This window comes from Scomber scombrus, chromosome 16 (genome assembly GCF_963691925.1).
Source record: "Scomber scombrus chromosome 16, fScoSco1.1, whole genome shotgun sequence".
Taxonomy (NCBI): domain Eukaryota; kingdom Metazoa; phylum Chordata; class Actinopteri; order Scombriformes; family Scombridae; genus Scomber; species Scomber scombrus.
In genome coordinates, this window is record NC_084985.1 from 27,570,305 (window position 1) to 27,598,046 (window position 27,742).

The 27,742-nt window shown below is 38.7% G+C and overlaps 2 protein-coding genes across 4 annotated transcripts in view; both read left to right on the plus strand.

The window, feature by feature from the left end:
• arhgef1a (Rho guanine nucleotide exchange factor (GEF) 1a) overlaps positions 1-10,667 on the plus strand; it is a 40,969-nt gene extending 30,302 nt beyond the window's left edge. For 2 of the 3 annotated variants that reach the window (XM_062435585.1, XM_062435587.1), the window contains 7 exons: positions 1,695-1,781; positions 3,457-3,539; positions 4,229-4,264; positions 4,723-4,773; positions 5,390-5,701; positions 6,628-6,817; positions 7,551-10,667. In XM_062435585.1, the coding sequence (XP_062291569.1) occupies positions 1,695-1,781; positions 3,457-3,539; positions 4,229-4,264; positions 4,723-4,773; positions 5,390-5,701; positions 6,628-6,817; positions 7,551-7,585 (794 nt within the window). In that variant the 3' untranslated portion in view covers positions 7,586-10,667. The remainder of the gene's footprint in view (positions 1-1,694; positions 1,782-3,456; positions 3,540-4,228; positions 4,265-4,722; positions 4,774-5,389; positions 5,702-6,627; positions 6,818-7,550) is intronic. The other variant, XM_062435586.1, reaches the window with a different exon arrangement.
• A 5,952-nt stretch (positions 10,668-16,619) lies between these two features.
• On the plus strand, positions 16,620-27,081 carry LOC133995969 (tropomyosin alpha-3 chain-like). The gene is made up of 10 exons (XM_062435476.1): positions 16,620-16,840; positions 19,028-19,153; positions 22,031-22,164; positions 22,649-22,766; positions 22,938-23,008; positions 23,149-23,224; positions 24,316-24,378; positions 24,556-24,625; positions 25,629-25,707; positions 27,078-27,081. Exons 1-10 carry the CDS (start codon positions 16,727-16,729, stop codon positions 27,079-27,081), a joined length of 855 nt encoding a protein of 284 aa, XP_062291460.1. The 5' UTR covers positions 16,620-16,726.
• Positions 27,082-27,742: the final 661 nt, after the last annotated feature.

The window sequence follows — 27,742 nt, forward strand, 5'->3', positions numbered from 1 at the left end:
CCACAAAGAAAACAAAACAGAGAAATAAAACAAAAACAGAATCCAAAAGGCAACCCATGAACCCCTGCAGCACCCCATCCCCAATATACATGCTTACCTACAGTTTTATTTACACTCCTCTCCAGTATTCACTTATGTTCTGTATGCTTTCTAAAAGCTTGTATCCATGCTGTAGTTAAAATATAGCCACGCTTGGCTGGTTTTACTTGAATTACCCTGCACCCTTCCTATCATGAGTTCAAAAGAGCTTGAGCCACTCTGCAACGTCTATACTGTGTGGACTCTTCCACTTTCGTAAAATAATTCTGGCACCATTAAGCCTGTTATCATCACTCCAGTTTCTGCTTTAGCCAAGTCTGGTTGCAATTGAGATCTGTCCCCTAATAGGCATGATCGTGAGGATTCTGGCAAGGGCTGCCTGAGCAAGCTTTCAAACTTTTGCAACACCGCCTTCCAAAAAGGCAATACTAAAGGACAATCCCATAGGACATGTAGAAATGTGCCCACTTCTTTGTTACACTTCCAACATTTGTTATCTTTGGTTAAACCCATTTTAAACAACTTATTAGGAGTAAAATAATACCTATGAAGAATGTTATAGTGTATACATTTATTTCTAACATCCTGCCAAATGTCCTCATCAATATTCTCTAAGATCTTTCTACCATATTATTCTTAAGCCATCACACAGCTTGGTCTCCATGCTTGATATCTTCTTATAAAACACTGTCTTTGGCCAACCACGATTGCCATAAGAATACCTTTTTTCCCAATACAGACTGAGGGGTTATTCCATATTGAGGAATAGCTTTGTTTGTATTGTGAAATTCCCAGCAGTTTGTGAGCTCTTGCCCATGCCCACTGAGAGTGGCGTAGGATTAAGTTTCTTTCTGCTATTTCTGCATTTTTTTTGTGATATTAAATCCATAACATGAAATGTGTATGCCAGTCCCTCTTCTATCTTAACCTACCCAGGATTAAATGTAGGCCTATATCACCTCATCATTTCACCCATGACACAAACAGTGTTGCCAAATAAGATATATATTGAAGTACTGTACCATAGGTTTATGATTATTGTATTTTGAGGGAAATGATCATATGTGAATCGTAACCAAGGTAACAAATAGGTGTAAATGTGTAAATGTCAGAAAACATGGTCTGCTGCCACTGGCTGCAACATCACAAATATGACTCAAAAACATTTCTAAATCACTCCCACTAATGTATATTTGTTGTTTATTATATATAGTATTTAGAGATTATTTTATTATATATAGTATTTTCTTTTCTTTTCTTTTTTCTTTTTATCACTTAAGATTTAGAATTTCCCTCTGTAGGGATCAATAAAGTTTCCTACATACCCACGCACACACACACACACACACACACACACACACACACACACACACACACACACACACACACACACACACACACACACACACACACACACACACACACACATACCCAGTACAAATCCAAATGCAGTCTGTCTGTATCTTTTGTAGTAAGTTTTCCTTGCCTTGTCATCACGTATATCTCATTTCACACAAAAAATATAGACCAATACAATTTAAACACACACTTTTAATTTATACTGTCAAAAACCTCTGATTCAAATGAGATGATTAAGTGTGTGAGTTACAGGTGTTTGAGGTTGTGTGTGTTGTGTGTGTTGTGTGTTCCCACAGTGGACCGGTTGAGTGAGCTCCTCCTGGGCTGCAGTGTGGACATCCCTCTTGTGTGCCATCACAACCATGTCGACGGTGTAGAAACCAGTGAGTCACTGAACACTCAAAGCTCTTATATGATAAGATTGTACTGGGCTCATCACTGCAACACAAAAGTAGAACAATCAACCATTTAGAACAGTAGATCTCAGTGGGAGGGTACCACCCCTGTTGAGTAAGGCTAATTTAGAAGAACATATAAGATGCATTAAACAGATCCACATTGAGTGTGTTATACAATACCATAATTATCATTGCCAAAGTAACATTTACACACTTAAATATGTTTTTATTTCATCTTTATTTAAGTCATTAAAAACAAATTCTTATTCAAACTGAGGGATTCATTACCATGGGAGCACAGGTCAAATATAAAGGGTATGGGTTGGGGGTGTGGAGCAGGAGGAGGTTGACATGGTATTGATCCAGGTACAGGTATAGGTATAGGTACAGGTACAGGTACAGGTATAGGTATAGATATAGGTATAGGTACAGGTACAGGTACAGGTACAGGTACAGGTACAGGTATAGGTACAGGTATAGGTACAGGTATAGGTACAGGTACAGGTACAGGTACAGGTATAGATATAGGTACAGGTATAGGTACAGGTACAGGTATAGGTACAGGTATAGGTACAGGTATAGGTATAGATATAGGTATAGGTACAGGTGCAGGTACATGTACAGGTATAGGTATAGGTACAGGTACAGGTATAGGTATAGGTACAGGTACAGGTACATGTACAGGTATAGGTACAGGTACAGGTATAGGTATAGATATAGGTACAGGTATAGGTACAGGTATAGGTACAGGTACAGGTACATGTACAGGTATAGGTATAGATATAGGTACAGGTATAGGTATAGGTACAGGTACAGGTACAGGTACAGGTACATGTACAGGTATAGGTATAGGTACAGGTACAGGTATAGGTACAGGTACAGGTATAGGTATAGGTACAGGTACAGGTATAGGTACAGGTACAGGTATAGGTATAGGTACAGGTATAGGTATAGGTACAGGTACAGGTATAGGTACAGGTACATGTACAGGTATAGGTATAGGTACAGGTACATGTACAGGTATAGGTATAGGTACAGGTACAGGTACAGGTATAGGTACAGCCAAAAACACTGTAAATACAGTCCAGACAGTAAGTATTTGGGCAGTTACACATTTTTGTTCTTCAGGCTCTGTGCCCCAGAATTTGAAACACTATATCATTTGAAATAAAGTGATGGATACTACATTAAATGACTAATTCTCAGTTTCCATCAATAAAGAAATAACTTGGTGGGAGATAAAGCCCTTTTAATGAACAGTGCCCAAAGTTCAGAGCTTCAAAAGTAATTGGACAATTTGATACCAAATGTGTGTCATTTTGTTAAGTGAAATTCAAAGAACTCACACATGACTCAGAGTTTATGAAGAGCTGCCATTTAGATTGAAATGGAGTTAAAGATAGTTATTCTGACAAAATCTATATAAAAAGTCCTTTATGACTGTACGGTGAGTCAAGAATGCTGCAGATGTTACCAGTAACACAGAAATACAGACAAACACAGAGCCTGATGAAAAAAAAAGTGTAACTGTCCAAATACTTAGTGTCTGGACTGTATCTGACTGAGTTCAAATTCAAGTTTAATGAAGCCTAAGCCACAGCTCCATTTCCTCTTTATTTGCTTTATTTTATTCATTACTATTTTGTGTTTTTTGGACTAGCAGCGGGTGACTGCTGTGTTTGTCTCTGCTCAGGCGATCAGGATCTGTTGGTCAATGGAAGCCATGATGTCCCTGCTGCAAAGGTAAGTTGGGGGTCAAGATTGGAAGTGTGGTAGGTGGGTCTGAGGTTTTTCAACATTATTAAATCCATTTTAAATATCCAGCCATGCACAGCAGGACTAGACTAGTGTTCCAATGATGCAAAGTCATTTACACTGCATGCCACATACACACACTGATAGCAGAGGCTGCTCATCAGGAGTTCTAATGCTCATTCTGACACACTCACTTATCAGTGACACGGCCTTCAGGAGGATTGTGGGGTTCAGTGCTTTTCCCAAGAATACTTTGACATGCAGACTGGAAGAGCCAGGGATAGAACCACCGATCTACCGATTAGTGGACCTCCTGAGCCACGGCTGCCTCAACGAACAAATCGCACAAAAATGCTAGAAATCCCAGGCTCCTAGGTTTTCCAGGGGAAAACAACATTTCAAGAAAACACTGTGATCTCAATTCCCAGTTTTATTTAGTAAAACCTGATCCTAACTCTCCACTTTATCACAAAACAGTTTTTAATGGGGATGAAAGGCGCAAACATCACCTGCCAATTTTATCACCAGCTTTAACCATTAACTCATATTTCCTCTTAGGAATGTACATTTGCTAATGTACTATCTAATGACTGTATTGTGTTCAAATTCATCATAATTCCCTTCTCAAAATAGTTGTACTCTCCTGTTTGTGTAATTTTTTTATTTACCTTTTAAAGGATTGCTCGAGAAGTGAAGACAAACCATCATCTGCAGTAAGTAAGGAGGTTAAGGTTTCTTAAATACCAGTGTGTGTTATAGATATAGATATAGATATATTAACATAAAAATATCACACACAAGTAGTACCTTTGTGTGTTCACATGTGCATGTAGTACTGCTACTTGAGATAAGGCGCATGATCACTATGGGGACCGGGGGGGTCACCCCACCCCCAAACAAATGGATGGATGTACAGGTGTGCACATTCTCCTGTTTTTTTTTTTTTTTTAATTTCAACTTTTTAGTAGCACTACTGCAGACCCCAGAGCACCAATCAGAGCTCAGCACTAGAAAGGCTTGCTTTCAGATTAGTGTGTGTGTGTGTGTGTGTGTGTGTGTGTGTGTGTGTGTGTGTGTGTGTGCGTGTGTGTGCGTGCGTGCGTGCGTGTGTGCGTGCGTGCGTGTGTGTGTAAGAATCCCTAGTAATGAATATGCTGTCTGTGTTTGACAGGAGATCTGTCAGAGGCTGATGAATCTCAGTGTTTATCTCCACGCACTCCAGGTGAGCAGATTTCCGATCTTTAACACTCTTAGTCATACACAACATACAATCCTCACAGATAACCATCACAGAACTATTACGAAAGCTCCCACTGCTAGATAAGATAAGGACATCATTCACGAAGGGGAGGGAGAGGTATGAGGCTGTATCTCCTGCAGGATAAAGATCCAGATGCAAAACCTCAACAGCTAGGGAAGCAGAGCAGTTTCAGGACAGCCGACGGTCCAGAAAAAAGAGACCTGAGAGAAAAGAGAGGAGGAGAGACAGAGGGAGAAAAGAGAGAAAGGAGAATAGCGTACAGCTTGTTACAACATACAAACAGAAGGTTAGAGAGACACAATGTTCATCAGAACAGCTGCAATATTGATCATCTAATCAGCTGGACAGACATTATATTTATCAAGGGAATAAATCCATTCAGATCCAGCTGTCAAACAGATAATGGTGACAGGTAAAAGATCATGAAGTTATCAAATAATAAGCAAATAACTGAAAATTAAGGCAAAAAGATGACTAACCACAACTTGACTGTGATGAGAACTATTCAGGAAAAGCAGTAAATGAACATAATCAACAACATGAAGAGTGAAGCTGGATTCTTCATCATCTCCTGCAGGGTGCTGTCATCAAACAAGACTCCATCTTGGAGCTGCTGCTGCAGCCACAGGATTCTTCAGCAGCAGCTACGCGCCCTCTCTGGAGAGACGGTGGAAATCGGGACGCCAGTGTGGGCTCAACCATTTCAGAGTTAGCTCTTTTGCAAAGACAACACAGCCTGCTGCAGGATGAGCTGCTGAGGCTGCGGGACACCGAGAGTCGCTTCAAAGACAGTGAGAAGGCCCGGGTCAAGCTGGAGAAGCAGGTCCGACACATGAAGGTCTGCGGCGGGGCTTCATCTGTCTCCCAGCAGCCAGGAGAGCAGGATCAAGTAAGGACGATGCACTGTAATGACATAAAGTTAGAACGCTTGAGTAACAGATTTTAACCTTTGTGTCGTCCTCCCGGGTCAAATTGACCCCGTCTGTTTTGACTGTTCCTTCTTTCCTCCCTTCCTTCCTTCCGTCTGTCCTTCCTCCCTCCCTCCCTCCTTCTCTCTTTCTTTCCTTGCTCTCTCTTTCCTCCCTTCCTTCTTTCCTTCCTCATCCCCCTTTCTTCCTTCCTTCTGTCCTTCCTCCCTCCCTCCTTATCTCTTTATTTCCTTCCTCTCTCTTTCCTCCCTTCCTTCTTTCCTTCCTCCCTCCTTCTTTCCTTCCTCCCTTCCTCCTTCTCTCTTTCTTTCCTCCCCCCTACCTTCCTCCCTTCCTTCTTTCCTCTGTCCTTCTTTCCTTCCTTCCTCCCTTCGTCTTTTCCTTTCTCCCTTCCTCCTTCCTTCCTTATTTCCTCTGTCCTTCCTTCCTTCCTTTCATTCCTTCCTTCCTTACCTCCTTCCTCCCTCCCTCCCTCCTTGCCTTCCTTCTTCCTCCTTTCCGTCCTACTTTCCTTCCTTCTTCCTCCTTTCCTTCCTACTTTCCTTCCTTCTTCCTCCCTTCCTTCCTACCTTAACTCAAGGACAACAGGAGGGTTAAAGGATCATCTAAATCAAATGGTGAAGGCTGAGGTATGTTAGTGTAGTATCAGTTCAGCTCCAAAAATACTGGATCCTACACATCCTACTACATGCAGCTCCAGCAGCATCTCTTCATCAGAGTTATTCTCTCACAAGATATTATACAACCATGAAGAGTTAACTGACTTTGATGTGTAAAACAGATTGAGTTCTTCTTTTAGATAAGGTAGAATACAGTCATCAGCAGGTCTACAGTATGCTATATGATCCTCCGTCTCTTCTCTTCTGTTCTTCCTGCATTTCCGCAGTCGGGAACAGAAGTCTCACCCGGAGCTGACGGCCCCTGGAGCAGCAAAGAGCCTGTCAACCAAACCGATGGCCCCCAAGACAACAGTGATTTGGAAGTAGACATGGTTTCAGAGGATGACGATGATGATGATGACGATGGTGACGATGACGATGATGATGATGATGGGACGGCATCTGAAAGCTCCAAAGGTCAGATAACAGACATAACACACACTGACTGTGAGTATCACATGTATCATTTTGGTTTAAAACTGTACCTGAGGTGTTCCTCTGTTAACTGGAGAACACACTGGAGGAAAACAGATGTTCTTTGTCCAGTGTTCTACATCACTTTTCTTTTTTTGCTTCAATTTACTTCTCTAATCTCAGTACATGTCACCATTTAGTAAAGAGATTGGGGGATTTGGTGGTGCTTGGTGATGCTTCAGTCACTGAGCAACTGAACATTAGCTGATAATCTTGTTTTTGCTGACCTCCAGTGGCCTAACATCTCACCATGCTGCCAGTGTTCAGATATTGACTGAGTCTCAAATAAAAGTATAAGACATATTTTTTAAAAAGTCTGGATAAAAACATGACAGGTGCTGGAATAATCTGCTAACATGGTATGGTACATTTCAAATGTCACACTTGGCCACTGCCAACATCCATCTTCTTTTATCAGCCACAAAAAAATCATTCTGACTAAACTTCCTGCAGATGTGTCACATTAAAATAAGAACGACAACAGGAGCAGCATGAGTTATATCACTGAGAGGCTTTTAATGTGAAACATCAGTACAGGACATGATCAGTTTCACTGACCGTAACCAGAAGACACTTTGACAACTCTTTGAAGAGCTAAACTAAAGAAACAGCACACCACTGAAATACCAGTCTCTTGTAGTTATAGGACTGATCTTTGTTTTGTTCTCTTTTTCAGATCTTCAAGATATTCCAGAGGAGGCATGTTTTTAACTGGGACACAAAGTGATTGACTCCAACAATAAGCCACTATACCAGAAAGCACAACAATGCGCATGTCTCTCTTTTTCTGCAAGTCTTAATATTATTTAGCTGCTTTGCTTTTTGAGTACATGTCTGGTGACACTTTGTTTTATTTTTCAGTTTGGATTTCTATGATTTACTTCTGTCAATGGACCAAAGGGATATAAAAAAACTGATGGACATTTCAAATACTGCTACTGTTTTTTAAGTATCCCACACAAAAATCAAGGAATTTATTAGTGTTAAATTTATTGAAAAATATCACCAATAATGATAATACATATTGCACTATACTGGTTGCTTTTAATCACTTTTGACAGTGTCTAGTTCTTTTGCTGTAAAATGAGTTGTTGAACACTTTCAGTTTCAATTGTGCTGCTCTTTTTGTGAAACGCGTGTATTTATCAATGGCAGTTTTTAACAACTAAAAAATGACGAGCCATACGAACAAACCGCATCACGAGAGGAAAAGAAGAAGCATGTGTTTCTATTCATTTCCAGAGAGATCACAAATATAACAACCTTTACTGAAACAGCAGGAAAAGATAAGATAAGCAGCACAATCTAAAGCAATCCGATACAACTGCCATGCAATAAATCCTGCTTTACAATGCTTATAGTACATGTTATAATCCAACTAATATTGTCAAAAATGCAGTATTATTCTCATCAGTTTCATCCAGAAGAATATACTTTTGATATGAAGTGATAACCATCTGTGAAGGTTTTGCCCTAACTTCATAAACTGCAACTGTTGAAAATGTTTACAGGTGTACTAACAACTAGTATGAGTGTTTTAGTAGACCATGGTGAATTATGGGATATGATTGACTCTGAATAGCGCTTTAACCCTTACATACTGTTCATATTCTACATCCTCACAGTATGTTCCAAGTCAATTTTGACCCGACCTGAGAATCTCCTCATAAAAAGTATCTATACCACATTTTGAACCACAGATGTGTTTAGAAAGCATCAATAGTGGATCTGACTGATCAATAAATGTGTGATTAAATGATTCATGTTTCAGAGAGCAGAGAGAGAAGAAAAAACAGCTACTATCACACAATATCATCATGTCCTATTTGACCTAAGACATGAAAATATAACATAGCAATAATGATGTAAATGTATTTTATGTAAAGTGAAAATGACAAGAACTTTATGGAAGTGTGGGGTTTATTGTATAACCATTAGAGCCATCAGTCTTCACTGCTACATCATAAAAAGAATGATTAAAACTATTAACTATTCATTTAACATAAACACATGTCAATAGATAGTACGGCTCAAATTTGACCCAGAACAGACTCAATGGACAAACATTTGTAGCATCAATACAAAAGTATAACATTTTAAAATATTTTCATTTTTGTGCATTCTGGGCCACATTAGGAAAAGTTATCAAATTTCTGGGTATAAGATATTTGGGGTGTTTTTACAGCTGTCAAATAGGTCAAATTTGACCCAAACAGTATGTAAGGGTTAAAGTAGCAATAGCAGCGATGTGTATGTGAGTGTGCAGGTTACATGGACTGAGTGCTGATATAATTCTGATATGGGCCACACTTGCCTGCTACTGTACCTGTCCACACATTAACACAAATGTATGTGTTAAGTGTTGGTATCGGGACCCAAAATCACACTGCTTCCTGTTTGTTCCTGACAGAATATTCATCCATGCAGCCACTAGAGGTCATATTTGGTGTGTGAAATGACAGATACTTTGTTTTTTCTTATGAGGTCAACCTGCTCCCTTACAGCTGAAATAGATCAAGCACAGACATGATGCTACACCTGCTACACTGCCTACGTCAGCTTCACTGCACACATAGTTTTTTGCCAAGAGACATCAGTTGGTGGTGCAGGGTTTGGAAGCGTAGGCTACCGTATATTATTAACTGCTACTGAATGAATTAACTAGATAGTTTCTACCACATCATTTTAAAGAAACCCATCTTGTTAATCTTGCACCATCATAGCATGCAGCCAAAAGTGCTTCACATAGCAGGATTAAAATAACACAGACAATAAATGAATAAATTAGTGAACAAAAGCAAAATTGACAACAAAAAGACTAAAAACTACAACAACAGTGTTGAAATAGATCAAATCAAATAAACACTAGGGGATAAAAACAATATACAAAACAATGATTAAAACTTAAGCTAAAGCTAAAACATTACTATAATTAATATTAAAAGCCAGGTGACACACCATGTCCGTGCTTGGTGTATTTTGAGCCATATGAGCCAAATTGCAGGTGCTAAAAATCCACACTCATCTCTTGAAGAAGGAATGTTGTTAATATGATAATGATGTGCCATTAATGTAGAAATGGGTCTTGGTCGCTGTGACAATTCCTACTCTCCACACTGACCCTGAAGGTATTCTCTCAGGACAGGACTACCCTGAAATAAATGAGGGCCAGAATCCACAGATCTAATCATTCTGTGTAAATATGCCTTCCAGCTTTCAGCTGATACCAATATGGTGCCTCAGCAACCTCAGTGAGCTAGATCAAGTCATATCTTCTAAAGCTACAGTCTGTTTAGTGTGAAATTTCCTCTACTCATGAGAGTTCCAGGCTTGGTTGTCTTGCATGTTTTTAAATCTGTTTTACCTGCATTCCAGATCTGGCAACTTACCCTTTCTCTTTATTAACAACTGCAATACAAATAAGCTTTTAGCTTTATTGTGTTTTTATCCTGAACAACTCTCTGTGTCTCTCTCTATAAATATCTATATATCTATGACTGCATACTCAATGTAGATTTGCATATTCTGTAATACTAATTTTCACAGTTATATTAAACTGCTCCGCCTGTTCATCAACTTTTCTGAAATGAATGTATTTCATTTTTTATCTCCAAAATATTTGACTAAAGCTGTTATCAGATTAGTAAAAATCTGTCATGGCAGATTGTGTTCATAGCCACCATAATAATGAGATTGTATAAGATACTGTAAGCAGAATTAAGTATTAATAATATTCAGCAGATTCTGTATTTGTCAGTCTAAGGCCTAACCTGAAACAAAGAGTGTACTTGCTTTTGCAAATACTTTTGTCCTCCATGTGAATTGTATTACATTAAAAAAGTGTAATACAAAATGTATTCTTGCCATTCTTGCGTAAGCACACTTTGACCTGAAGTATTGAGGGTAACAACCTGAACCTCAGCAGCACAAGCTAATTCAATCAGTTTTAAAGTTATGGATGTCAAAACAATGCAACTGGTTTTATAGTAACAAAATAATAGAAATAAAAGACTTAGCCCTTTAAACCGGGACAAATTGGCCTTAGTTGTGTCAAAGGATTATGATTTGTTTAGTTCAGATGAAGCTGTGATCTGTCAGAGTGCTTGTACAGTACCAGTACTATGATCCTTCTGTGAGGCAGACTGTAAGGACAGATGTTCCAGCGGTTGTGTGCTGTAGATTCTGTAGATGGGATCAGGATCCCCACCTGGGGCAATCCAGGGATTGCTGGATTTTCTTCACTGGATCTCCACATTGGTTCTCACTCAAACATGCTTCATAGTACCTGCTCTGTTTTTGTGCTGTACAACATCACACTATAGCAGAACAACACCAAACTATGTATTAGCCATGCAGTACTTTTTTAAACCCTACTGTTTAATTTCAAAATGTTCAAAATGCATATTAAAATCATTCAATTCTAACAATAATATCCATCCATCCATCCATTATCTGCCGCTTGTCCGGGGCCGGGTCGTGTTGGCATTAGGCTGAGCAATGAAACCCCCAGCAACACTCCCAAGGCGTTCCCAGGCCATGAGAGATATGTAATCCCTCCAGCGTGTTCTGGGTCTCCCCCCCAGTCGGACGTCCCTGGAACACCTCTAAAGGGAGGCGTCCGGGAGGCATCCTGACCAGGTGCCCAAACCACCTCAGCTGGCTCCTTTCCATGTGAAGGAGCAGCAGCTGACCTTATCTCTAAGGCTAAGCCCAGACACTCTCCACAGGAAACTCATTTCGGCTGCTTGTATCAACGATCTCATTCTTTCAGTCACTACCGAAAGCTTGTGACCATAGGTGAGGGTTGGGACATAGATTGACTGGTAAACTGGGAGCTTCGCCTAACAACAATATGCATAACTTATATCATAGGGCTAAACAATACATATCAAATGCGTAAACAGAAGACTTCAACTTAGTATTTGAATTAGGAGCAACTGAATATTGTGAACTACTGAATTCTTGATATAACAAATGTAAACAGCACTGAGTTTACAGCAGTCTTTTACTTTCAAGGTTTAATAGAATTTAGTGACTTTCCATATATAATATTCAATCAGCCTACAAAGGGAAGAGAAGTGCATTCAGTGGTGAAAGTGTAGCGCAAACCATCAAGGATCAGCCAGGACTGAAAGGACTTTTCTTCAAAGTCCTGACTTTGTAAAGATCGGACAGGTCGCTCAGGGTTCTACCCTCGACCCTGTTTCTGAGGCTAATGCACCCATACCTGCAGACAAGTGAGAAAGTGAGCACTGATTCAATAAAAGAAGTATTATCCACATTAAAACCTGAAGCTCACTGTAATAATCCATATGCTTTCTTACACACAGCATCTACTTGGGGTTCAATGGTCAGCTTGTCAACAATTAAAGTGTCAAGATACTTATACTGTTTCACAACCTCACCATCCTGATCATCAATGACTTCAGGGGAGATGACTGTAGGATTCTTCTTAGTATATATTATCATCCTTGGTTTTTGGATACATTGATGTTCAGGAATGATGACCTGCACCAGTCTGTAAACTCTGTCACCACAGGTCCATGGTCAGGATCATCATCACTAGATAAGAGACACAAGAACAGAGTCATCAGCAACAGAATGATGTGATGCCTTGCATATTGGCTCTGACATGCATTTGTGTATAAATCCAGTGGATAATAAAAGAACATCTGATAAATAACCACTGAACTTCACTTGATGTGACCTAACAGTTAAAAAAAAATAGCCTTTCTGCTAAAATATGAGGCTGGATCATACAGTCTATGGGCTGGATACAGTTAAAAGCAGAAGAAAAAAAGAATAAATACGTAATCACACTACGACGTTGCACCTTCCAAGTGTGTGAGAATCATATTTAATAAAGTGCCAATGGCATCACGAGCATAAGCAAATTGGAGTGGATCAAAATCGGCATGAACTACATACAGAAGCGCATCCTTCACAATTTCCTTCATAACAAGAAGGGTAAGCACCACAGGCCTGTAATGTACTTCGAGACCCAGAAACAGCAGGTCATTAGTATACTACATTAGTGTGCGGTTTCAGGTTACATTACAAAAGGTGCCGTTCACAAATAGCATTTCCAGTATGTAGTATTTCATCGATCCATCAATCACAATCAGGGCTGCAAACACCTGTTTTCAGGCTCTCATGCTCTCCTGCTGCCCACACACATCTCAAGTCAAATCATGGAAAGCTAAAAAGTTTCTGGATGAAACAGGTATAAAGGTTATATATATAGCATCTCTACATCATGACATCGCCCTCAGATCGGCCTGGAAAAACATGTTTGCACTGGTCTAAAGAATCTGTCACATTCTTACTGCACCTTCTGTTTTCACAAGTATCAGAAATGTCGTACAAATGTGTCCCCAGGTCATGATGAAACCAGGGAGAACACTCAATTGTGTATTTGTAAAAGTGGCATACTATTATCCTGTCCATGCCAAACATCATCAGTCTCTTGAGGAACAAGAGGTGCTGGTTCATGGTCTTCATCATTGCTTCAGGCTTCTGACTTTCCCTGCAGACACCCGCCTGGATCTAGATGGAGGTGTTTCCTGTACCATCCTGAAATCCATCTTCATCTCCTTGGTCCTGCAGACATTGAGATGGAAGTTGTTCTTCAGATATGTCAGGGCTCTCACTTCCTCTGTAGGCTGACCTTTTACTCCCACTGGTTTGGCCAGTGATGGTGGTTTCATCAGCAAATGAATGACGATGTTGGAGCTGTGTGATGCCACACAGTCACACCCCTGGGGGACTCCAGTCTTACCTCATATGTCACGATTATGAGAGGTGCAGGAGGTATTATGAGTAGGCAGGTAGAGAATTTCACTGAACTGAATTTTCAGGTCTAAGCAGACAGAAATAAGCTAATTTTGAACTGAATAAGTAGTTTTTACACACAATATGTATATTGTTAAAATCATCTGTATTAACATCATATGCCAACATAAACCCATATCATCATGTGTAGTGTAAAAAACTATTAAGTGTGTTGTTACTCTTTACTTCTAGACTGGAGCCCTGTTACCATATACAGTATATACTATATATATACAGGATTTATATATATATGACACCATCAGGCCACACTAGTCAGTCAATATGAGCGCACTCATACCCCACAATAGAAAAAGTGTCACTGTCCAACACAGCAACCAACAGAGGGGGAAACTGATATCCATCATCTCATCTGATTGTTGGTTTGATATGTAAACAAAAGCATTTTATTAGCTTTTATTGAAGAATGTCATGAGTTCAGGTAGTCATACTAACAAAATCCGCAGTAATAGTATTCTTTCTGTTTTGTCAGGTTCATTCCTGCCTGTGTGTTTGTGTGTAAAGCTGCAGACACAGCCCCTTATTCTAATCCCCGAGACAATGTCAGCCAAAAGATGTTTATTAATAACCCAACCGGGGCCTAGCGAGGGGAATAACTGACATAGTCACTCCCCCCCTAGCCCCCTAAATGTGATTCTCGTTGCCCCGTACCCTATCCCAGGAGAAATCCAATTATAGGCATCACAGACCAGGTGATGGAGTAGAGTTACAGGACAGACATTCTTTCCCAGTGTCAGTTTGTATTGTGTTTATTTTACCTCACATCCTCTCATCCCATTACCAAGACAGTTCATTTAAATGAATTAATTACTAAAAGCGTAAAGTATCATCCTGGCAGTCATTACAAACAATGCTCTTAAGCGAAGATGTATGGTTTCAGTTATGAATGTAACAAGATTTTACATTTAAAGACAATAGCAACATTTAGTGAACAGAACCATTCCATGCACTCTATATCACCCCTGAAACAATGAACCTTGGAAAACTCTTTCATACCATCAGCCATCAGACTGTAGAACAGCACAGCTCCCAGTAACTCCCACTAATAAGACTGATGCTGTCCTTACTGTTTAATCCCAGGAACATTGCACACTTGTTTATAGTATCATGAATTGATGTATATTGTAGATTTATATCATTACAGATTATTTTAGAGATTGTTTATTGTATATAGTATTTTATTTTTATTTTATTTTTTATCACACCATTACAAGGCTACTGTTATGTCAATGTTGAATTTCAATATTGTCAATCAATAAAGTTTACTTTACCTTAAAATTGTTCACATTGAATAAAGGTGTTTGGGTTTTTTTAATTTAATTGTACAGATGATAGAATATCAGTATTATAGCTGCACTGGTTAATATGCTTATTTAACCATTTGATCAAATGTGTATGTGTAATATGCCTCTACAGTTTCTCTCAGCTCTAAGGAGGTTTTAAGTGTCTTTTAACTCATTGTTTGGTACTGTTTGTTTCAGTCTTACTGCTCTCATCAACCTGGTTTCCAGCAGCAGCAGCAGGCAGCTGTTTTTTAGTGAAAAAAGCTCTAATGGACCCACTGTATAATACCTACCCAGCACCAAACAGCAGGCAGACAGAGAGACCAGAGGGATATGTTTCTCAGGAGTTGGTGGATAAATATATTGGAGATGAGAAATGATAGTTAAAAGCAAGAGTTAATAGTACATTTACATTCGCCAAGTTGCCAGAAACATGATTCCAAATGAGATAATGTTGCTCTGTGTGTGTTGGTGAGTAATCAGGTAGATGTTCAGTCCTGAGTTGTCACCACTTCCTGTATAACAAACACTCAACAGTTCACTCAGTAGTGGGCAGTGAGTTCAGATTTCAGACACTCAGTAATCATCATCATCTGCGTCATCACTGGCAGGTGTCGAGTCGCACAATGGTAATTTATGCATCTATAAAATGGACCCATTGCATCATGGGAATGTTAGTAGAAAGTTATGTACAACATGCAATGGACACTCCTGGTTTGTACAGTATTTACACTTCGAATTCTTTTTTTAATTATTAATTTGTTAGCAAAAAAAAAACAACTGTTGCTTTCATTGATGATATCCATCACTGTTTCCAGTGTAATCTCTCTAACTTTTTTAACAATAATCTCTAATGTTTAAAAATCATAATCACCATTTAGCCCACCCTGCCCTGCTGGTGTTACAGCCATGTCTGAACTAGCATTCATCCGTTAAGCTGCTGCTAACTTTAGGCCACAAAGCTTTCACACTGGTGGGAAACTGTGTTTAATCGAGGCCAGTTAAACTGATATATTATCTTTCACTGTAAACCCAAATAGTGTCAAACATATCTAAAATGATCACTGTGCTATTCTCACATAGTAGTAGCGAGAGCGTGACCCTGAGACGATTGAAGATAGCACATCAACTGAACTACTCAGGCAATTAAAGCAACAACTGACAGGTTATTTTATTCCTATGACTAACATGGTCTGTAATTTGAGCAGTGTGTCAGACAGAAAAAGACACTAGAGTTTTCCTTTGTAGTGTTTTTCAATTAGCATTTATGCTCCTGTCAACCTTCCTTTATTTCAGATTAGATTAGATAACACTATGTTGATCCCACACCGGGAAATTCAAATGATGTTTCTAGTCTTCCCTGTTCTTCATTTTAGAACCAACAGCACAAGCAAAAGGCTACACTTGCAACAAACCAAACAGATGAATTCTGATGTAGTGTAGTTCTGAAGATGTCGCTCTACAAATGAAAACACAGCAGAGACTATCAGTGAGTGTGGTGGTGAGAGGAGGGTGCAGAAGTGTGGGTAGGTTGGGGGGCTTAGAAGTGGGAGTGTCATCTCCTCTGTCATATAAATGGTCTCCCTCTGTCTTTGTCAGAGTTTGGTGTCTCCACCGGTTTGCCAGGCACACGGGTCATCTGTCCTGCTCCCATCTGTCTTCCCTTCTCTCTTTGCTTTCTGTGCTCGTAGGCGAAAAGCCCCACTAAACCTCAGCCAAAATGGAGGCCATCAAAAAGAAGATGCTCATGCTGAAGTTGGACAAGGAGAATGCGTTGGACCAGGCTGAACAAGCTGAAGCAGACAAGAAAGCAGCAGAGGACAGAAGCAAGCAGGTGGGTTTTGAAGACTTGGATTAAATCATATGTCAAAAGACCAGAAGAATCAAACTGATACTTAGAAACAGTCTTCAAACAGGTGTGAGACAGGTGATTCAATATAAGTAGGAAACAGATTTATACCTATAATACCTTTCATTGGGTTTCCTGGCTTTTTCTGAAACTGTCTCATCAAGCTTGCATAATCTTTCATTTCTCATGTGGTCTGAAACGTTGATCATAGCAATTTGAGGTAGTATGTAGCTATGGTGCCAATGGATGTTGCTGTATCTCTGGATTGTATCTTCAAATCATTTCACAGTATATGTTTGAATGATGACAATCTGATCAGTCTGACGAGCCTAAAAGAGAGGTACAGTACTAATAACATGAACTGAACTTGAACTTGAACTTGAAACTGATTAAATGAAAATTGATAACTGACCTAACCTGAACCCAACCAGAGCTCAAAGCTTTACGCAACAAAACGGCGTCAACGTGACATGAAACCTGATACTTTGCTAGGTTCAGGTCAGGTAGCTCAACTCTACTGTCATAGATGAATCAGGTTGGAACCCAACAACCTCTTATACCAAGTTATAAATCAACGACCAAAACAAGTTAAAAACAGATAGAAATCAGAATGTTTCTACCAGCCTCTGTTGTAGATGTAAGTAGTGTATGACAGAGGACTGCTTTGACTTATCCTTACACAAATCTGAAACATGCTGTGTTTCTGCCTATATTCTGCATGTAATGAGTACTGGTTTGAACACCTAATTGGACCGTCTGCACTGTTTGTTGCAGCCGTAAATCATTGGAGACGTTAAATGTTAATATTGCTAAATTCTAAGAAAATGATCATTGTTTTATTAACGCGCTACGGTACTATGGTACTGTTGTAGACACCCTCCCGTTTCTTGCGATAATTCGCTTACAATACGGACAGGAAACCCCAGATCCCCCAGTTTCAGTTTTTGATTTAGCTTTGAATGCAGACCGAGTATCACGTTTCAACATTTCACAGTTAAAAACATATTGTAGAATGTGCACTAATAGAACGTAAGATTGGAAAGTCGACCTGTGCCCCTTGTTAAATGTAACATGGACATGGAGTTTTAGCAAAATTGTTATTTATTGCCAACATAAATCACTATCGTGAATGTTAGTTGTCTATAAAGAATACTTGCATAATGAGAGGTCTTCATCTCATCTAAAATGAAAGCCAGACATGGTCCAAATAGACCCAACAATAATCAGACCCAATTCAAAAATGTGGTCAAACTGAAAAGAGCCAAACAGAGAAAGAACACCACACTCTTTCTCTTGTCACGTCGATGATGATGATGATGATGATGATGATGCACCATGTGATCCCAGCTGATGGATGCTAGTATCACATGGTAGCTTCAACACCAACACCTACCCAGTTAGTGATACTCAGCATTCTCAATACCTTGATTTTGCCTGTGTTCCTCGCTCCACAAAAGGAAGCTTTCACCCTACTTCAAATGTGGCATTTAAGAACAATTACAAAACCCCTTCCTTTAGCTCGGACAGCAATTTATATGAACTAGTTTTAAGTGTACAACGGTCTTATGTATTATCTTGCGATCATACCTGAGGCTGAGGGGCTCGGTATTGCTGTTAGCCGTTGGATCTTTAGATGCTGCCTGTGGGAGTCGCCAAAGTCCAAATTTTCAATTTGAATAATCTGTGCTAAACTGTTTTCATGCGTTGTATCTCAAAATTCAATTAAAAGTAACCGGAATAAACAGACAATATACAGATGATATCATATTCCAGAGCATTACATTCATTGCTTTAAAAGAGGACACCACCGATTAAGCGTTGCACTCCTATAGCCCTGTTGGACTGTCGAGAATGTACAGTTTTTAAAAAGATATCATCCATCTTCCTACATTACCCACAAAGCAACTCACCTCAATTCGTCTGATTGTACAAATTCGCATGAGTTATGCTAGTAGCGGCTAATGTAGCCTGGAACTATTAGCCACAAATTGCTAAACCCCAGAGATAAGACCCGGGCCACAGAGGTCTGCTAACATCACTTCTTTCATACATCATACCACCAGATTGTGATGCGTGAACTTGATGGAGTTCCCCTTTAAGCATGGAAGCACATTCTTTGATGGATACATTTTGAACGTCCTAACTCTGTGTTTTTATCTCCCACACCATCAGCATGAAGACGAAATCCTGCAGATGCAAAAGAAGCTGAAGGGGACAGAGGACGAGCTCGACAAATACTCTGAGGCCCTGAAGGATGCTCAGGAGAAGCTTGAGGTGGCCGACAAGAAGGCTGCTGATGTGAGTTACACACTTCCAAAATTGCAATACACAATGTTTGTCATAAATTCACCTTTATGTGGCATTATACTGTTTACACCTGTAATACCAGACAATACAAATACACTTCCTCTGTAACATAAGCCCAGATCTACTGAGAACGATAGATAGATAGATAGATAGATAGATAGATAGATAGATAGATAGATAGATACATAGATAGATAGATAGATAGATAGATAGATAGATAGATAGATAGATAGATAGATAGATAGATAGATAGATAGATAGATAGATAGATAGAACCATACTGTAGATAGATAGATAGATAGATAGATAGATAGATAGATAGATAGATAGATAGATAGATAGATAGATAGATAGATAGATAGATAGATAGATAGATAGATAGATAGATAGATAGAACCATACTGTAGATAGATAGATAGATAGATAGATAGATAGATAGATAGATAGATAGATAGATAGATAGATAGATAGATAGATAGATAGATAGATAGATAGATAGAACCATACTGTAGATAGATAGATAGATAGATAGATAGATAGATAGATAGATAGGTAGATAGATAGATAGATAGATAGATAGATAGATAGATAGATAGATAGATAGATAGATAGATAGATAGATAGATAGATAGATAGATAGATAGAACCATACTGTAGATAGATAGATAGATAGATAGATAGATAGATAGATAGATAGATAGATAGATAGATAGATAGATAGATAGATAGATAGATAGATTAGTCAGGTGGTATAGGACTATTCATGGATTTCAGGAGACTCAATAATTGGTTGTCTATTTTCTTTTATTGTTTTTACTCAACTAGGTAAAGGAAAAAATAACTGTCAGACACAGTAAACCTCTAAATATCACAGACTCTCTTCACTCTCACTCTGGCATTCAGTCTGAGCCCCCGTACTGACGCTGTGATAAAAGTTGTGATGCTGCCAGTGTAAGCCAAGCCTGGCTGATTCCCTGCTTCTCCCCTGCATTCCATTCTCCTCATGCCCCGCATGGACTCCTCACAGCTGTCGAGGGGATTCAGAACCCTATTTTGGCCATGATATCAGCCACTCAACCTTGACTGCTAGCTTAACAATGGTCCCAGTCCATTTTAGGTACATCATCCATTCCTCATGGGTCACAGTATCGGGCGACCCCTTTCAGCAAATCATGAAAGGAGAATAAATAAATCATTCTTTTTATTCGACTTTTACTACGTTACAGCAGTAAACTGTTGTCTCACATTGTTAGATAGTAAAACAGTTAGTTCAACTATAACCACTAATAAAACATTGAACTTTGCAACACTACATAGAAGCTATTACAGCACAAACAACACAAACAGTGATATTCTATGATAATGAACTGCAAACCATTTTGATCAGAAACCATAAAAAAAAAAGATAAATCATTTCAGTCTCAATTCTTCTGCCTCTTCATTCTCTAGCATTGAGTTCATCCACAGTCATTGCTCAAGAATTTATTTCAGTCTACATATAGACAGTACAGCTGTCAGCACAGGCTATTGTTCTTCCTACAAAGAATGTATAAAACTAAAGGCCAATAAAGTATAAGGGTGTGGACAGAGAGCTCCCATCTCCAGTTTATCACCTACATTCATAGACAGAGCTCCATGTATTCATGTGTAAAAACCAAACTAGCAATGAACTCAACCTTCTTACAAGTACTGTGTGTGTCTCATATCCTGATATATCATGTTCCTCTCTGCTCTTTTGATGATGTTGGTGTGGTGATAGCTTGGGTTGCTGATTTTTTTTCCAGTGAAGCTCTGTAAGCAGAACCATGATCCCACACATGCACAGTAATGTCTGCTGTAAAGGAAATCCTCTGAGAGAAATGAAAATGTGATCGCTGTGATTACTGTTTGGAGATGAGTCTGAACAAGCTACCAGCTACTAGAGAAGGAGGAACACAGTGTGACTCCTTGGCATCATTTTAATCGTTTTTGGATGATAATGGAGGATAATGGAGCTTTAAAGAGCAGAGGAATAATATATATCAGGCTTTTGATACACATGTACTACTTATATAGGCTGAGCTCATTGTTTGTTTGACAAGAAAATATTAAAAATTACCTGTTTTTTTTTTTTTTGCAGCTCTTGGCTCTTGTATAAAGTAAATATTTTACTTTACATTTTCAACCTTCTTGCAGTGTAATTTTAAAGCTTAAAGCTTATTTTTTCAGTCTGAAGTACCACAGTAGTTTGAAAGAATATTCTAGCTCATAAATAAGCAGTTTGTTAGTTGCACGTGGGAATTGTTATCAACTTTTTAATTCAGTTCCTGCTTTATGACTGAGTAATAACATTGCTGTAGCCCATAATTACCCAACAGTTAAAAAAAAATACTCTTAAATACTAAATTCTTATCTCCTTATTCTCTAGCCACTGATCTTCCTCCCAAGCATACATGCATATAGATTCATAATATACAGTACATAAACCAATGAAGACCTTATTGCTACCTTCTATGTACAATATAATTACATTATGCACAGTGGAAACACAGGCCTGTATATTTTACTCATTTCTTTTGATTCACTGAAAAATAACATTAGATTTATAACACTGTGTCACAAATATTATGTTTCACCTTAGTAAGTAACTTATTTAACCCTCAATTTCACTTCTGGTCAGTTTATTACAGTTTGAACACCATGAGTGTCTAAAATAATAAACATGGTTTTAATACCTCCTATGGGGCCAGTATTAGATCCACGATCCTTGTATTTATTTTATTATCTACAGTAGATCTGTGAAACATATTTGTCCTGATGGCAGATCAGCACCTGTGCAGCTGTATGCAGAACATCAAATCACACCGTACCATGTTTATTTGTCCTCAGGCTGAGGCAGAAGTGGCTTCCCTGAACAGACGTATCCAGCTGGTGGAGGAGGAGTTGGATAGAGCTCAGGAGAGACTGGCTACAGCTCTGCAGAAGCTGGAGGAAGCTGAGAAGGCTGCTGATGAGAGCGAGAGGTCTCTTCTTTTCTCTGACTATGTGTTATCAATATCACTTCATTGTCCAGGGCCAACCATACTTTTTTTTTAAGTATGGTATTTTTAGTGGCACAGATGCACAAAACAGCTGCACTGTGTGTGTGTTTGACCAATTAGCGACGGCCATCCCTGCAAACCACAGCACAAGATTCACTTTTTAAACACAATAAGTAATACAGACAAGCAGAACTGATGGCTCCCACTCTACCAGATGTAATATAAGGGTGTTTAGAAAAGAATTGATCCTATGTTTTCAATTTTGACTGCTCTATCTCTGCTATCTAGCCCAAAACTTCTCAGAAACTACCAGATCAATCCAAAACAGCTGATTACTGATTATTTTGACTTCTTAACAACAGCTGATATTGTTGACTATTTTATCATTTTTGTCATGTCATTTGTTTTTCTAGCTTTAAAGAAGAGAAGATTTGTGTTGTTAAATAGCACTGTTTTGTGTGTGCAGAGGTATGAAAGTGATTGAGAACAGAGCTCAGAAGGATGAGGAGAAGATGGAGCTTCAGGAGATCCAGCTCAAGGAGGCCAAACACATTGCAGAGGAGGCCGACCGCAAGTACGAGGAGGTGAGTTATCTCTTGGACCTGCAGCGTCACACTGTGTCCATGTGAGGACTGAGAAGCTCTAATGACGCAGCTCTTTCAGACATTGCGAGGATCAATATCTGAAAGAAGATTTGAAGACAATGTACAATTCCTAACTACTGACTATACTGTATATACGCTGCTTTCGTCCAGGTGGCTCGTAAGCTGGTGATCGTAGAAGCAGAGCTGGAGCGTACAGAGGAGAGGGCAGAGGTGTCTGAGGCGTGAGTGTCTACATGGCTTCCACTTTGTTGTCAGTGGTGGTTTTGGGTTTGTTTTGCTAGACTTCAGACTGTTACATTATGAAAGTTAATGCTTCCCTCTGTCTCTTTCCTTCTTTACCCTGAAATCAAAACTAAACAAGTAAATGTGCTGAGCTGGAGGAGGAGCTGAAGAACGTCACCAATAACCTGAAGTCTCTGGAGGCCCAGGCTGAGAAGGTAGGGACAGTCTATAGCAGAGGTTCCCCCGAATAACTATATTTGGTAACTTCCGTAATCATCCAAAATATCCTCCCCATGCCTCTCTGTGAGGTTGTAGAACCATGTGGATTTTTTATATATAGACTTTTTGGAAAATATTTGACCCTAGACATGGTAACTTCATTTAACTTGATTTGCAATGGAAAATTAAACATTTTGAAAAAAGTCAAAAAAATTCATTTCAAACTGTTATTTAACTATTAATCATATATAATTTTTATACAATGTACAACTGTTATGTTTAGTTTGGTTTTGTCAAGTTTGCTTTCATACAACAATCACATGGATATGCAAAATCTGGACATTCCAACCATTTATTCATTACTCTCAGCTATTTCATCCACTAGTTTTTACACAGTTTTAATAACAATAACACATGAATTAAATGTGATAGCTGACTCAATATGTGGATGCATTTTTTAATCAAGTCATATATTCAATTTTTTCAAATTGGTCGTTCTACACCACAGTCTCTCTACGTATCACCTGGCAACAGCAGAAGTAGCCCTGATTGGGAATCTATCTCGTCTATTGTACTTGAATCAGCATTGTTATTGGTGACAGATTAAAGGACAGGTTCACCTTTTAAAGTGTCTGAAAACAAAAGTCAGGTTCTCAAATGAACATTAAACCTGTTTTTCTTGTTGTAATCATTCCTCCTGATCATACTGACCATTAGAAGATCTCTTCATAATGCACTTACAATGGAAGTGATGGAGACTAAATCCACAGTCCTCCTTCTGTGTAAACATGTATTTAAAAGTTGATGTGAAGCTAATATGAAGCTTCAGCCGACTGTCCCTCCATAACTCTTCCTATACTAAGGCTGCCATGTGCAGATATCATACAATAAAATATTTACAAGTAATGTTTATTAATGTAAAACTTAAATGCAGCTTTTTTATCATAATCCAAAGTGTTTCAGTATCGGCCAACATCAATGTGAACGTACTGTACATGTGAATGTAAATGTGTGTTTAATGCCATCTTTCTTTAAGAAGTTAACATGCACAGATCTGTGTCTGAATGAATGTCATTTGTCTCCACAGTACTCTCAAAAGGAGGACAAGTATGAGGAGGAGATCAAGATCCTGACAGACAAGCTGAAAGAGGTGACAATGACCTGTGAATACTGTGAACGTTCACTCACTATATGTTTTTGACATTTAAATCCCTCATACCACCTTAAAGATTTCATCAGGATGTGTTGACACATACAGTGTCCAATACTTTGGATGTTCTCTTAATTGTAATATATGAATGTGATATGTTACCTGCTTTAATCTCAGGCTGAGACCAGAGCTGAGTTTGCTGAGAGGTCTGTGGCCAAGCTGGAGAAGACTATTGATGATCTGGAAGGTACAAATATTGATTCTACTGTTTTCTCTTTCCTCTCTGAATACCCTTTAAACATCATTGAAATACACAATGAGTGAATACTCATTGTTCAGAGTATTGTAATCAGTACTTTTAGCTCAATTTACATGAGTTATTGTTCCAACTCAATAACATCAGATACTTGAATCATACAGTAAAAGAAGAAGTTATTAGTTTAATTCAATTACATTTTTACAAAATGTAAAGTTAATTGACTAAACTTCATACATAGTTAGGTAAGATACTGAACGTTAGGGGTTCAGTATCTTACCCAAGAACAGTGCAACATGTGGACTGGAGGAGCTGAGGATCAAACCATCGACCTTCTGATTGGTGGATGACCTGCTCAATCTCCTGAGCCACAGCCATCCCAGTATAAACTGTGCCATGATGATGATAATGATGATTATAATTTTTTTTTAAATTGTTGCTGCTGTTATTGTTTAATTAAATAATATCAATGTATAGAAATCTAATGCAAGTATTTTAGTTTATGCCACTAAATGGGAGAAGGACTGGTGACTGTAGTGGGGCTGAACTGGTTATACTGGTGGTGAGTTTGATTACTGGAGAACACAGACAGACTGTTTATACTATTATTATTATTATTTATTGTGATAACTAAATTCATTTCCTTTCATTCACTGATCAAGGAACTGTCTTTGTATCATTCATTTAAAAAAAAACAGTGGTTGAACTTTAACATTAGAGATAGTCAGCTGTAGTTGTTTATGATAGAGATTAGATTATATCAATATATTTACCCATATATATATAGCAATATATAGTTTCACCTCCAGTATCTCTGTTGTATTATATGACATGGACATATGTCTTTATTAACATATGTGCTTCCTTTTCCACATGACTCATTTCAGCCACTCTGTTATATTTTCTTCTCTTTTCCTTTGCTACACACCTTCCCTCGTGTGTGTGTGCGTGTGTGCGTGTGTGTGTGTGTGTGTGTGCGTGTGCGGACACACAGATGAGCTTTATGCACAGAAACTCAAGTACAAAGCCATCAGTGAGGAACTGGACCACGCCCTCAATGACATGACATCTATGTACGTATGATTTCTAAGTGAGAAGCATGCCACTGTAACATTCCTTTAACAACATCTATAGAACTTCATTTTATTTTTCAAAAACAATCTTCCTACATTATTCCTCAGTTTAACAAAGATAAAACAGCATACAGCACTTTAGGTATTAACAGTGTGATATATGGAAAAGAAAATGCAGTATAAAGTGAAACTAAAACGTATGCCAGTAGTATTACTATGATCCCATGTGGGACAGTAATAATAACTTTATTGACTTAATGTGATGAACATTATCTTATATCAGAGCACTCTGCTCCTTCTTCTTCTTCTTTGTTTTATTGATGCTGTTAACATCACAATTTTAATAAGAATACACATCACATTAAAAAAAAATGTGTTGACACTTAAAGAGTAACTTAACATCAGAATGAGTAGCAGTGTTTACTGCTCTGTCAGGATGAACGTTTGGAGTCTGTTTCACCTCTGACTGGAGGAGGTCACAATTAAGCTCTTTTGCACTTATCACCAGTGATACTGACACACACACTGGATTACATTTCTACATCACTGAAGCAAGATGAGAAGTGACACAAGTGACCACATTATTATAAATAGTACACGGTGCAGGTCATTACTGTGGCACATCAGACACATCCTCCTCAGCAGCTTGGCGGGTAATGTTACAGGGATACAAGAAGGAATCTGTTTCTAAACAAACTGTAACTTTAGGAGATACTGACTCAGTTGAGCTCGCTGAGACTGCTGAAGCATCATATGAGTGTCTGAACCTGAACTTATTCTATAACACAATGAAAACAAAGTCAAAGATAGAGGGGTCAGGAATGTATTCAAATGTATCATCATCTCATAATAATAAGGAATGACTACTGAAAGAAAACATACACAGCTCTTTCTCTACCTGCCATGAACAAATGACTTCCTCAGTCTCTCAGAACTCAGAATATCACTATGTTAACAATCACATAAAGGGAGGATTACAATCTATCGTTACTGTCCCACCTCAGTTGACCAGTGAGGTGACATTACAGCCTGTTAACTTGTTGGATTATAGTGTTTCACATAAAGGTTTGAGACAGTGTATAAGCTTTTCATGACTTCTACCCGGTAACTAAAACTATTATTGACAAATGCCGCTAAGCATTACTTAACATCTGTGGCCTGTTTCACCAAATGTACAGTATACAAGCTGCACTGTGCAACAGATGATCATAGCTTTTGTGAAATGAGTCTCTGGTTGGTTGATGGCAGAGGACTGAGAAGTTCAGTTATTACAAACTATACATTTATGAGAAACTTATTGAAGGGGTCTTCCACTCATAGCTGAGGTATAGTTCATGTTAATTAAAGACATTGTGTTCTTGTGTTCTCAGCTGAACATCTGGAAGCTCCACCATCCTGTCCTGGTTGTGTGTTATCAAGACTGCTGAACATCGTCTCATCGGCTCAATCTTTCCTCACCCCCCCCCCACCCCTTCTCACCCCCCCCTCACTCTTCGTCTCCTCTTTACTCTGTCTCGTCAGTCTCTATACTCTCCATTCCTCAGCTGTTGAACTGTTGAAATCTGCGTGTGCCTGTTATACTTTGTTGTCGGCACTTTCTCATTTCATCTGCTGAGCCTGCTCTGCAGAACCTGCCTCCTCGATCTGTCTCTAGTAAACTAAAAAAAGCCATTGTTCAGTGTATGTTTTGTGTTTAAAGGATGTCTGTTTTCACTCTTCATTGTTCTTCTGTATTCTATTCTGTACTGTTAAACACGGGAGGGAAGAACTTCTTGAGTTGATTCATCTGTGTCTGCGGTTCAGTTTTATTATTTCCTTTTTACATTACATAGTGTACCAAATGGCTGGATTTGCAGCAGCTTTTTAAATATTTGTATAAAATCAGAGAACTTGCAAACTGAAAGAAATCTCCATGTGTAATAAACTCCAATGATAGGAAGAATTCATTTAAGGATCTCAGGAACAACCTGTTCAATGGAGTTCAGACAGCTTGAGCCCTGCATGAAAAACCCCATAGCCTGCTCATTCAGAGGAA